The sequence below is a fragment of the Anabrus simplex genome, chromosome 8, assembly GCF_040414725.1.
Source record: "Anabrus simplex isolate iqAnaSimp1 chromosome 8, ASM4041472v1, whole genome shotgun sequence".
Classification (NCBI taxonomy): domain Eukaryota; kingdom Metazoa; phylum Arthropoda; class Insecta; order Orthoptera; family Tettigoniidae; genus Anabrus; species Anabrus simplex.
In genome coordinates this window covers 225,829,533-225,843,121 of record NC_090272.1, presented here as the reverse complement: position 1 = coordinate 225,843,121, position 13,589 = coordinate 225,829,533, and the positions used below count along the sequence as shown (strand labels likewise).

Here is a 13,589-nt window from a genome sequence, read left to right as displayed (position 1 = left end):
TTCTCTTCAAATTAAAAAAAATATATATATATATATTTCCCCACTCTTTTACCATTATTTAAGGATATTCTTTTAAGGGTACCATTTTGTAAAGATAAAAGGGAAAAGCTGGGGAAACCCAGTTACCATGAGCACTTACAGTTACATGAAATGAGAGCACCTTATAATATTTAAAAAATATTGGATCATAATATGGAGTAATAAGTATAATAAATTATTATTAACACTGAGTACATGAATTTTTTAATATTATACAACAAAATATCAAAATTTAAAAAACTATTTTGGAAGATTCCTGTAAAATAAGGTAAGGTACTAATTCCAATATTTACGTGTCTCTTTCCTTGATTTTATTGTAACATGTTTTGGTTTTTCCTTTATCTCAATTCATAAATTTAGCAGATGGCATAGTAGATCTACAAAATACCAAACTTTCAAAAATATAGGCCTATTACATCAAAAGATCCTTGGAAAATGGTAAGTATTCTTCCTTAGTTTAATATAGCATCATTTGAAATCAACTTTTCTTTTTAGGTAACACCTTTTGGTTTTACTGTAATCCACAGTATTGTTTCAAATACAGGGTTATTCACCTAACATGTTACACGCAAATAACTTCTAAACCATTAAAGATATCAGCATTCTGTTTTCATATTCGTAAATGGTATGCAGGGTCTTGTAAAATAACGTGCTACTTACTCTCATGGGGTAATTAACAACCGAGATATTGATACTAACTCCATATTTTTAAATGGAACGGCACAAATTTATACAGCTGATTTAAAAGTTCATCAGCGTACAAGTTCAAATATGTAAGTATTCTCAATATCGGACAATTATTTTTTGAGATATAAATAAGAACAGCACGTGCGGTTTTGCATGCCGCATCAGGCGGCGTGAAGTCGGGCAAGGACATACTGAGGCGCACGCTGCTTCCTGGCCTTGATTCCAGTCACAGAATGGATACCAGGCATGTACTGTAAACATAATGTGATGTACCGTAACATACCCTGGGCGTGCAACGTTATTCTATGACTGGCGAACACACAACGGGGAAGGGAGATTAAAGTTGTATTGTTTTGTTTTGACATGTAATAGGCTGCGCTCAGTTTAGTGTTTTTTCTGACGGATGGGAATGGGAAGAATTTGGAAAGAAAGTCGGCCGTGGCCTATCACAAAGGTACCTACCTGGTATTTGCCTGTTGTTGAACATGGGACACCATGAAAATCAATGTCAGGTTGGATGAGGCAGGACTCGAACCTACACTCTCCTGAATGCACGCTACTACAGTGGCGCTGGAGCTCTGCGGAGATTAATGCGTGTAAAATAAAACATAAATAATAGTGTTCCTGGCATCTCACTACGATTAGCTCTGAACATTTGCTTTTCTAGAAGGAGCTCTTCCGGTGTTTTGTGTTATGTTTATTTCTCAACTCATCGAGTAGTATGAACTGTACACTAAAACCAGTGACAATTGTAGCTTTCGTTATGTTCCTTTCAAGGCAAAGTACTTATTTTATTCGTTTTAAACATATCAACCCTTTCTGTCCTGTCATGCGTTTGCCTGTCATACACACTTTGCAAACCCATCACATGTGTACGAGGTGCTTACATGCCTGGTACCCATTCTGTGGCTGAACTCACTCCCAGGAAACTGCTTGCTCCTCAATGTCCTTGCCCGACTTCACGCCGTGTGATGCGGCATGCAAAACCGTGCATGCTGTTCTTACTTATATCTCATAAAGTAATTGTCCGATTTTGAAAATACTTACATATTTGAACTTGTACGCAGATGAACTTTTAAATCAGCTGTATAAATTTGTGCCGTTCCATTTAAAAATATGGAGTTAGTATTAATATCTTAGTTGTTAATCACCCCATAAGACTAAGTAGCACGTTATTTTACAAGACCCTGCGTACCATTTACAAATATGAAAACAGAATGCTGATATCGTTAATGGTTTAGAAGTTATTTGTGTGTAACATGTTAGGTGAATAACCCTGTATTTTCAATACTCTTTTACTAAGCAAAATTTCATTTTGATATATCTTGTACATGTTTTTTGATCTTCAGCACAGTAGCATACTCAGTGTTCAAGGGCACACTATGCTAAAAATATGAGATACCAGATATTGTATTTATCTTTGTCAGTCAGCCATGTAGGTGGTTCAAGTAAATGGAGAAAAGTAATATTAACCAAGTCAAATATTGCAGCTTAAAAACAATATGGTACTATCATAAGAAATGCTCAATCAAATGAAAAGTGCAACAGATTCTCGCTTTTTGTGAACAGTTCATATACCAGTGCCAAGTTCCAGTGCTGGACTGACCTAGCCTAGAACAGTGGTGAAGACTGCTCTTCTGTGTTCCTTTCAGTATAAACTACACTTCCTATTCCTATCAGCATCTATACAACTGGAGATCAAATAGCTTGAATATTATGATACACAAGTGTGTCCAGTACCAATAGTTATCAAAATTATGATCCAGGGAGTGGCTAGGTAAGTAAGAAAGTTATTTAACTCCCCAGCTCCTCCTCACCAATGTTCCAACATCTGTGCACATCCTGCTTTGGGACAGACAATGCCTGCAAGTATCAGGGCCATTAACCTTTCTACGACTATAAAAATGTGTGAGGCATAGAAGAACATAATTTACTATTCTTCTTCTCTTCATTACAAAGCATTCTTCAGTAAGATTAACATTAACAATTGTATGATGCAGGAAATTAAAAAAAAAGGCATTTAAAAATAGTAAACATTTTCATAATTATTTGTCATAGGATCAATTTATATTGCATATGAAGTCAGAAATTTTATTTTCTGCAATTCCTGTTATGTAGCATTTATCGACAGGACCAGTATTAACAGAGATGTTTGGGAATTAATTTTTCAACTTTTGACCTTCTTCTGAAGTACTGTTTCACTCAGCATGAATAACCTAGCTTGTAGTGCCTTTTTCCCTGACTTTAAACACCGATTTTCATTAAATTCTGTTCAGCCATTTTTTTGTGATGCATCCATGATGGAAATTTAAAACTGCATTCCCTTCTTATTCTAGACATGAAAGACACACATATACCAATTTTTAAAAATTCTGACTAAACTACAAACAAAACACTTTTATTTCATTTCTGTAAATGAACGTCATAGTCCTAATATTAAAAGAAGCATTCCGACACCTGGCACAGGTAGGAAGGCCTACTGCAGTGCTGTTGCCGAGAAGTGAAAGGTCTAGCAACTCCAAATTGACAGTAGGCTCATCTCCATGGCGACCACAGCAGGCCCATCCACATTTTCATGGTAACCATATCCCTACTCCCTTCCGTCCAGCCAGCCAGGCAGGCAGGCACTTGGTGTCAGAATGCTTTTTTTAATATTAGGACTACATGTGGGGTCTATTTCTGCCTTATGTAGTTACATAGATAATATTAATAATTGTAATGTATTGTTTTGAAAAGAAATGCAAGGTAAACATAAAACGCAGTTACCATCTATGAACATTTTCATTGGCTGGACATTGGGCTTAACGTCAGTCAGTCTAAAAGCCTTTGTGAACAAACTCAGAACTTCCTTAATCTTCAAGTTCCAGACTTTTCTTGCTTCCAAGCCACCTTGTAAGCGAAACAGAGGGAGGCTATGAAATAACGAAGAGGAAGGCGGAAAATAGAGAAGACTGGAGGAGAATCAAATGGAAACTTACCGCTAGGCAGAACACTAAATGATGAATGATGAAGCCACCTGCCATGAAATCATCAAGTATGTCTCATTTTAACCTATTACCATGGAAAAACTTAGAGAATGAGGAACTGAAAGTCAAATGCAGAAAGTTAGGAATGAGGATAGGAATATATAACATTTTTGTCTTCCCATACTGTAGGTTCAGTGACATATTAAGCTCAGAGTTAATAGAACCCTGGGTCTGTCTGAGATGCATTGGCATGGAAATGGATTCTTTAACACTACAAAAGGCAACACTGTGTATTTTCTGGATCCGAAGAGCTAAGTACAAATGGTGTTGCTGTCATTTTTCCCAATTACCTCTCAAATTTGGCTAGTGAGTGTACATGTATTAATGATAGAATAATACATGTCAGTTTCAACACCACACCATGCCGACTAAATATACAGTAGTTCAGATTTATGCACCAACATCGCTTGCTGACAAAGACAATATAGAGAAATTCCATGGTGAACTAGATGATGTGCTGAGCAACATACCAAGCAGATGTGATATCAATACAAAAATTGGCATAACGACCACTGATGATGAATTCAGAAAGAAATGACAGAGGAGAAAGACTTCTCCAGTTTTGTATGGAACATCAATTATGTGTAGTAAATACTCTTTTTCAACATCATATTTGAAGGTTATACACATGGAGTTTACCTGATGATCATTACAGGAATCAAATAGACTTCATATTGGTCAAAATCCAACAGAGATCTTCTGTTATTAATGTGTATTTTTTTTTTTTTGTTAGTTGTTTTACGTCGCACCGACACAGATAGGTCTTACAGCGACGATGGGACAGGAAAGGGCTAGGAGTGGGAAGGAAGTGGCCGTGGCCTTAATTAAGGTACAGCCCCAGCATTTGCCTGGTGTGAAAATGGGAAACCACGGAAAACCATTTTCAGGGCTGCCAACAGTGGGGTTCGAACCTACTATCTCCCGAATACTGGATACTGACCGCACTTAAGCGACCGCAGCTATCGAGCTTGGTGTTATTAATGTTAAAACCTATCCAGGAGCTGACTGTGGGACAGATCATCAACTGCTATTCATGATCTTTAAACTATGATTCAGGTAAATATATCGTGTTCCATGCCAGAGAAAGATGCTGAATGAAGACGATCTTAAGAAATTTTGAGTGGAAATACAAGACATCCTTCAAAACATCTGAAGAGACTCAAATATAGAGGCAGAGTCCACATGAGAAGTCCTTAGGAATAATATAGTGACAACTGAGATGAAGATTTCTTTCACAACATTGAGTCATCGGAAATGCTGGATCAGTGATCACACAGGGCAGATAATAGAACAGCAGAAACAGCTCACAAGGTCTGGGTTATACAGTTGTCAAAGGTATTCTGAACTGTGCCATGAAATTCAATGAAATCATTGTCAAGACAAGCACAAATACATAACAAGCATTTGTGACAAAATCAAGGCACACAGTAATCATAAGGAAATACATTACCTTTATCACAAAGTTAGGCTATTATCAAATAAATTTAAACCCAGAATGTGGTCATTAAAATACACCAGTGGTAATAAAATCCATGGCTTTGAAAATACTTTACATTAAATAGAAGAAAGGATTTTATTTTTTTGCTATTGGCTTTACGTCGCACCGACACAGATAGGTCTTATGGCAGATAGGAAAACTTAAAAGGGTCCACCTTTTCAATACAAAAATGTTATAGTTTATTTATAACATATATTTGCTCTTGGAACTAGTTTCGACGCTGTTTGGCGTCATCATCAGCCAAAATGTGGGAAATAGGCCAGCATGTAGGCATTTATATTACACAAGGCGTTACATTAAACAATACATATCTTACAAGGAGATAAAAACAGGGACGAATATAGAAACAAATGAATCGTTGAGAAAGCAAAAGTTATACATATTAAAAATAACCTTAACCACACATCTTGCAGTGCGAAAATATTCGTCTTGAATGATTCCTGAATACAAAACACACGCGCACACATTTCTGAAGAGCCACCAGGTTAAGGTTATTTTTAATATGTATAACTTTTGCTTTCTCAACGATTCATTTGTTTCTATATTCGTCCCTGTTTTTATCTCCTTGTTTAATGTAACGCCTTGTGTAATATAAATGCCTACATGCTGGCCTATTTCCCACATTTTGGCTGATGATGACGCCAAACAGCGTCGAAACTAGTTCCAAGTGCAAATATATGTTATAAATAAACTATAACATTTTTTGTATTGAAAAGGTGGACCTTTTTAAGTTTTCCTATCTCCCATTCTCAGTTCAATACGGACAAAAATGAAATTCTTAGATTTAAATTAAAGGTCTTATGGCGACGATGGGATAGGAAAGGCCTAGGAGTTGGTAGGAAATGGCCATAGCCTTGCATTTGTCTGGTTTGAAAATGGGAAACCACGGAAAACCATCTTCAGGGCTGCCGACAGTGGGATTCGAACCCACTATCTCCCGGATGCAAGCTCACAGCCGTGCACCTCTAACCGCACGACCAACTCGCCCGGTGATGAAAGGAATACTGTGAGGATTTCTTCAAGGGAGAAACATTACAACCAAATATGATCCTTTGGCAAGGATTTGTAATGGAACCAGACATCCTACCTCAAGAGACGAACCGGGCAACTGCATCATTAAAACTGAGTAAGGCACTTGGCCTAGATGGCACAGTAGCTGAGCTCCTGAAAGAGATAGGCGACATAAGGAGTGCAGATCATTATCAGATATTTGCAACAAGATTTGGAGGCATGGCATTAGGCCAGCTGACTGAGTTTCATCCATTTTTGTCCCTCTGCACAAGAAGGTTCCACAATCAAATGTGACAATTACAGAACCTTAGCCCTCATTTCACATGCAAGATCCTACTATACATACTTATAGTGTCTCTTCAAGCTTTCGTTGTTTCAAAGATCTCCCTCTGAACAAGCTGGATTTGTCCAAGGCCAAGGCACAAGAGATCAGATATTAAACATCTGTCAGCCATATTACCCATATTACTTTTGTACAAAATATAATTTACAAACCAAGTGGCAACTCCCAGATCAACTCAGGAACGTTTGGTTGTTATAGGAGCGACAACATAGTTTGGCACCAACTGCAGCAGTTTTGAAGTGTCATTTGATTTCAATTTTGGATTTGTTGTTCGGACTTCATCAATGTTTTAAAATTTGGATTGTAAAATGATACATACCAGACTCTTTAATTTATTATGCGTTGTATGTGAGCATATATTTTTCCAATTCAATCTTGGCTGAAGATGACCCCGTGTATATGGGGTTGAAACTAGTCCCAATTCTATAAGTCACTATACAAGTAAATGGTACTGAATAGGTGGACCCTTCTCTAACCTTTGATAGTTTTTGAGGATATATTAAAGATAATGGGTTGGGACATAGTACCATATCTGAAGTACTTATTTGATTATTGTTTGCATCAAGGAGCTATCCTAAGTGAATGGAGAGTTGCTATTGTAGCCCCTGTGTATAAAGGGAAGGGTGATAGACATAAAACTGAAAATTACAGGCCAGTCAGTTTGACATGCATTGCATGTAAGCTTTGGGGAAGCATTCTTTCTGTTTATATTACACATGCATGTGAAATTAATAACTGGTTCGATAGAAGGCAGTTCAGGTTTAGGAAAGGTTATTCCACTGAAGCTCAACTTGTAGAATTTCAGAAACATATAGCAGATATCTTGGATTCAGGAGGTCAAATGGACTGTATTGCGATTGACCTGTGTAAGGCATTTGATAGGGTGGATCATAGGAAACTACTGGCAAAAATAAGTGCAATTGGACTAGACAAAGAGAGTGACTGAATGGGTGGTTATATTTCTAGAAAATAGGTCTCAGAGAATTAGAGTAGGCAAAGCTTTATCTGACCCTGTAATAATTAAGAAGGGAATTCCTCAAGACAGTATTAATGGACCTTTATGTTTTCATTAAGAAAAAGCTAGGAAAACAACAGATAGGGAATCTGCCACCTGGGTGACTGTCTTAAATGCAGATCAGCATTGACTGATTGATTGATTGATTGATTGATTGATTGATTGATTGATTGATTGATTCTCTGTTGTTGGAGTGGACTGAAGTTCAATTTATATTATGGGAACTACTCTTGTTATTACTTGTATTTAACATAGGATGGAGCTTGTATGGAATGTCAAATACAGAACAATCATTTGTTAGCTAGAGTCGTCTGTAACAACTTTTGACATTTAAACAAACATTTTATCTGTTTTCAACATACTTTTAAGGATTTCAAATTGCTTCAATGCATTCTGATTGCGTCAATTTTTTGTATGCTTTTTTCTTTTTTTAGCTGAATATGTCTTGCATGAACATGCCTTAATATATACATTCAGCTAAGTATTAGTTCTATGTAACTGTAGAATATTAATAAAAAAAGTATTGAAAGATGAAAATTACCTCAAAATCAAAGTTGGTGAAGACGCTGCATAAATTCAGACAATTTACTTACAGATAAGAATATCCTACCCACATTCCAGACAGTTAAGTTAGAGATTTCCTCCTGTGGGACTCATAAAGTGCTACTGCAAATGTGTTAAGTTTTTAAACTTTTAAGTTACATTTAACTAAGTCAACACTAGAAAGTATGGCTTCCTTGTTAACAATTTCAGTAAGTTGCAAATGTCACCACAACAGGTTTGTGTTAAATTACACTGCATACAGCAATGGAACGCCAGCAGGTCCAGCTGCAGCAACTATGCCATTGATGGCGATCACAAAAGCGCGACACTCAGTACATATATCTGTGGTACTCCATTTTCTTGAACATAACATTGAAAATATGCATTCCCTACATGTACTCAAAACAGCCAGAGAGACATGTTCTCAATACACATTGGCTAATTTCCTTGTAATCCTCACTGGTGTTGGGTGGAGACAATCGTATTACCAGGTAGTGTCACAATCCTTTTCCAGGTCAAAATATGCAGCAACTAGGTGCTCCTTCCGTAGAAGGGCCTCCTGAATGGTTTTCCTTAGTTTATCCATATCATCAGTGGCATATTGATGAGAGCGAAAACCACACAGGCAGTTACGCAAGAGACCTCTTTCTCTTCCAAGGCCCAAACAAGTCATCTGTTTACCATCAGTTGACAGCATAAGGAAAGCAGGAATATAATGGCGCCAGTCAGGAGACTCCCACAAACATCTCTACATTTTTTAACTAGTAATTATAATCAACTAAGGTTCTGATTTTAAGGAATTTCTCCCAGTTGTTATAGTTTAATATTGAAGACTCAGTACATATCATAAGTTAATGGAATGTACATTGTATAATATCAACCACATTATTATATTTAAAAGAAAGAACCTCTTCCCTTTCAAAGACTAATGCCACGACAAACTATTTTATCAATATGAACAATGACGGGTTCAGTGCTTTAATTCTCTATGGGAGAGAATTTTAACTTCATTATCAGCTCTAGTGTTTTCATTATTTTATGTGTGCCAGTATTTGTACTTAATATACTTTTTTTAAGCTGAATATGTTCCAAAATGGAATGAAATATATTCGTATAATGTTTGGCTAGAATCTAAGCTGATATATGTTTGTATATGCATAAAAAACTAACTACAAAAATACGTATTGGACAGAGGGAAAAATCCTTTGACCTTAGTTGTTAAAGCTAATATGGGATAAAAATGAGACTTGTAAGTTACAAGATAAGAAGTGAAGTAAACTGTATTAAGGTTACTATTACCAGTGTCATACAGAAGCCTGGACTTCAGTGTTATGAACAATGAGAGAACTGCAAGGAAATACTTCAACCTCAAAGTGGAAGGAAAAAGACCAAGAGTAGGACTAAAGAACATTGGATACAGACAGTGATATCAGAAGTGGAGGGAAAGGGAATCATGTCAAAAAAGAAAAGTATGAAGATTGGAAGAAGTAGCAAGCACTTTTATACCATACTGTACATGGGAAACTGAAATTAGAGAATAATGATGATGAGTTTACAGGGAAAAAAAATTTGATGGACCATGCTGGACATACATAGAACACTGAATTGGGTCAAGGAATGAATATATCTCTTTAAGAGTCAATTTTCCTTTCTCAATTTAGCAGTTTGCAGTCATCATCATCATCTATTTTCCATTCCAGTAAGCCAGGTGCAGGTGTTTATGAGCCTTTTCCAGTTCGTCCTGTCCATCCACAGCTGATGTTCTACCTTTGCTGCCAATTTACATCACGTCTGGCAAGGTGTTTGAAAATTTGCTTTCCCCAATTATCATGAGGCCTCCTCTGGGCCTCTTACCAATAACATTCCTTTGGGATCCTAATTGGAGCCATCCTTCTCATGTGTCCATACCATCATAATCTGCTTAATTCTAAGGTTTCTAACAGGCTCCAGTCCAATCCAAGTTGTTGCCGAATACCTTCATTCCTTATTTTGTCTCTCCTTGTCTTTTGGAAACATGACCGAAGGAACTTCATTTCAGTGGCCTGTAGGCGACTTTGTGCAGATCTAGTCAACGTTGCTGCTTCCAGTCCATACGTTAAAATTGGTACAAGATATGTTTTGAACGGTGTGAGTTTGCAAGCTCAGGGAAATGAGTCATCCCAAATGGAGTGGTAGAAATTTGATGCAGCTTGTATTCTAATGCCTATTTCTTGGTTTATAGTACTGGTATAGTCAGAAGAAACAAAGCTCCCTAAGTATTTGAAGTTATTTATAATGTCTACTTCTTCATTTTGCACTGCTTCAGGATTTAGACTCATCACTAAACGGGCGGTTTTAGTTCGGCTGATGATCATTCCCATTCTTTCAAATTATTCTTGCCAAAGATCTAGTTTAGCTTGAACTTCTGCTTCTGTCTAACCCCAAAGCATAATGCTATCAGCAACTACAAGTTCATTTGTTGTCTTATCCTTCATTTTCACTGCTTTTATAACCTCATCCATTATAGTAATGAAGAGAAGTGGTGATAGACAACTTTCTTGTTGGACTCTGCTCTTGCTTTCAAAACAATTTGACCTGCCTCCTTGAGTCTGCACACAGCTCTTCACCTCTCGATATAGTTGTATTACTCGAGCTATAATCTCATCTGGCACTTCATTATGTCTCAGACATTCCCATATTTGCTTACGTGGTACATGATCATATGCCTTCTCAGTATCCAAAAATACAACTATAACCGATCTATTCTTGTCCCAGTATTTTTTAAAGAGCATTCTTGTCAAAAAAAATGAGGTCTAACATTGATCTGTTCACTCTAAATCCATGTTGTTCTTCCTCAAGTTTAGATTCAACAAATTTTCTGATTTTTCTCTATAGTTGTTACACTTCTTTCGTTCACCTTTCTTAAACAGTGGAATAATCACTCCTTGCCTCCAGTCACTGGGGATTTCATTTTCTTCCCAAATTTTATTTAGAACTCTGTACAATCATTGTATTCCATGTTCTCCAAGTGCTTTGATCATGTCCACACTGAACTCATCCAATCCAGCAGACTTGTTTTTCATTTTACCATATTGCTGTCTTTACTTCCAGCCAGGTCAAACTTTCTACATTATAATTCATAGTGTTTAGAGGGTCATCTTGTGTGTTGTCAGTTGTATTATAGTTCAGTAAGTGATTGAAATATCTACTGAACTCCTGTAATATTTCATTTTCATTTCTAGTTACCTCTCCGTTTGGAAGCTCTACTGTGTTGATAGTATTATTATCATTTCTATTGTTGTAACAATACTATATACGAACTTCTTGTGTTTGTCTTGCCCTATTCTATTGGCAAGATCTATTTGCATTTCCATTTCTCAATGTCAACTATTCTTTTGACCTGTAATCTTTTTTTCTCTGTAAAATGATAGTTTATTCTCGATTTCACTTGGATTTCCTCGCACTCTGGTACGGTGCAAAGCTCTTCTTGCGCCATTTCTAGCTTTGACAGCAGCTTTTACATCCTAATTCCACCATGCTGTTTCTTTGGATTTTCTTATTTGGCTCTGCCTTCCACATACAAAGTACTCTCTCACCTGTCTTCACCAATACTCTCCTCAGGTTATCCCATTCATCATTTGTAGATCTCAGATCTTCTTTGGTAACATCTTCCGAACATTTTCTCAAAACATTTCCCTCACCCTTGGTTCAGAAAGTCCCCAAGTTTTTATTTTTGGTGTTCTTTTGTTGTAGACTTTAGGAGGTCTTCTCTTTGTGATATCTGCAACCAACAGCCTGTGGTCTCCATCCAAATTTTCACAAGGAATTACTCTGACATCATTTACAATCCTCCAAACTTCTTGGTCGGTGAGTATACAATCAATCACAGTTCCATATTGATCGTCCAACTATATCTTGTGATCTTATGCGTGTTCCTTTTCTTGAACCAAGTGTTACTTACAACCATATTGTTCCTCATACAGAGATCTAGAAGATGTTTGCCCTCTGTCATCCTATTCCCAATTCCATGAGGACCCAGGGAGGATTCATAGCCCAGTTTGTCTGATCCAACCTGAGTATTAAAATCTCCCATTACTACCAAATGTTCACAATCCATATGTTCTTCCAAGTTGGAGAGAAAGGCTTCTTTTTCTTCATTTGAACATCCTGATTGTGGAGCATAGACCTGTATTATATGATATTTGTTTCCATTCCAATTTACTGACACACAATTTGCAGTATGAATCAATATTATTATTTTAAGGACACAATATCACATTCATCAGCTGCTAGTATTCTTATTTGACTTAGCAAGTTGACTGCATAATTTGGGCCACATAGCTATGAGCTTGCATTCAGGAGACGGTGGATTTGAATTCCTCCCTCGGCAGCCCTGAAGATGGTTTTCCATGCTTTCCCATTTTCACACCAGGCAAATACTGGGGCTGTTCCTTAATTAAGGTCACAGTCACTTCCTTTCCAATCATAGCCCCTTCTAATTCCATCGTCAACATAAGACTTCAATAATTGTAATTGAGAGAATTTTCTTTCACTATATTTGTGGAAAATTCTCTCATTTAGAATTTAGTTAATGTCAATACAGATCCAAATAATGAAGTTCATATACATAAGACCTGTCTGTGTTAGTGCAATGTAAAACCAATATCAAAAGGAAAAAGATAGTTACTTGATGCATTGAAAAGTAAAACTAGACATCTCTAGGTTACAGGAACAGCAGTATTTAGTAATAGCTGGTAAAGTAATCATGTGACTTACCATTCCGTACCCTCAGCTGCCGTAACCTAGCAACCCCTAGTAGTTTTGTACTGAGATCTGCAGTCCATCCTTCTTCTCCAGTTTCATTACCATTGTACCAAGCTACTTCATGGAGGCTAGGAATGAGTGTGTGGTTGAGGAAGTCAACTAAACTAGAAAGAAAAGAGACCAATGTCAAACTAGAAACCACATCTTGGCTCCTAGATTTTCTTAAATGTACCAAACATACATCATTTCTGTGGAAATGGTAGTGAGAAATTCATAATTTATATTTGTTTGTTGTATATAATGGTATTGCAGGTCTGGCTTGGTTTTTTCTGCTATGATTATGTTTAGAACATAATGCCATAGATGCCATGCCAAGTGTTGGGCAATTTAAATAACCCACCTTCTTAAAGAAGCCAATGGCTTCAGGCAGATGAGTTCCTTTAGGTGTGATGATGGCACCCCCTCAGTGGAGGAAACAACACTGGAAGTAATCAAACTCTCTTTATGGTCCAATGGCAAACCGAACGGAGGACGAATGTTCACTATTCAATTCCCAACAATTTGGAGGCAGAGGAGGTCATGCCAGATGTACTGACTGAAGGCGCATCTCAATTATATTTTGAGTCTGCGGCAGTCTATTGCAGTCCCAGTGTTCAGCCTTGAATGTCTAATTTCATGTGCACA

The 13,589-nt window shown here is 37.0% G+C and overlaps 1 protein-coding gene across 1 annotated transcript in view; it reads right to left on the bottom strand.

Annotated features, from left to right (window-relative positions):
• The window catches only part of LOC136879384 (polycystin-1-like protein 2), a 421,935-nt gene that overhangs the window by 104,050 nt on the left and 304,296 nt on the right, over nucleotides 1-13,589 (bottom strand). Inside the window, exon 25 of the mRNA XM_068229099.1 lies at nucleotides 12,918-13,069. Coding sequence (XP_068085200.1) covers nucleotides 12,918-13,069 — 152 coding nt within the window. The remainder of the gene's footprint in view (nucleotides 1-12,917; nucleotides 13,070-13,589) is intronic.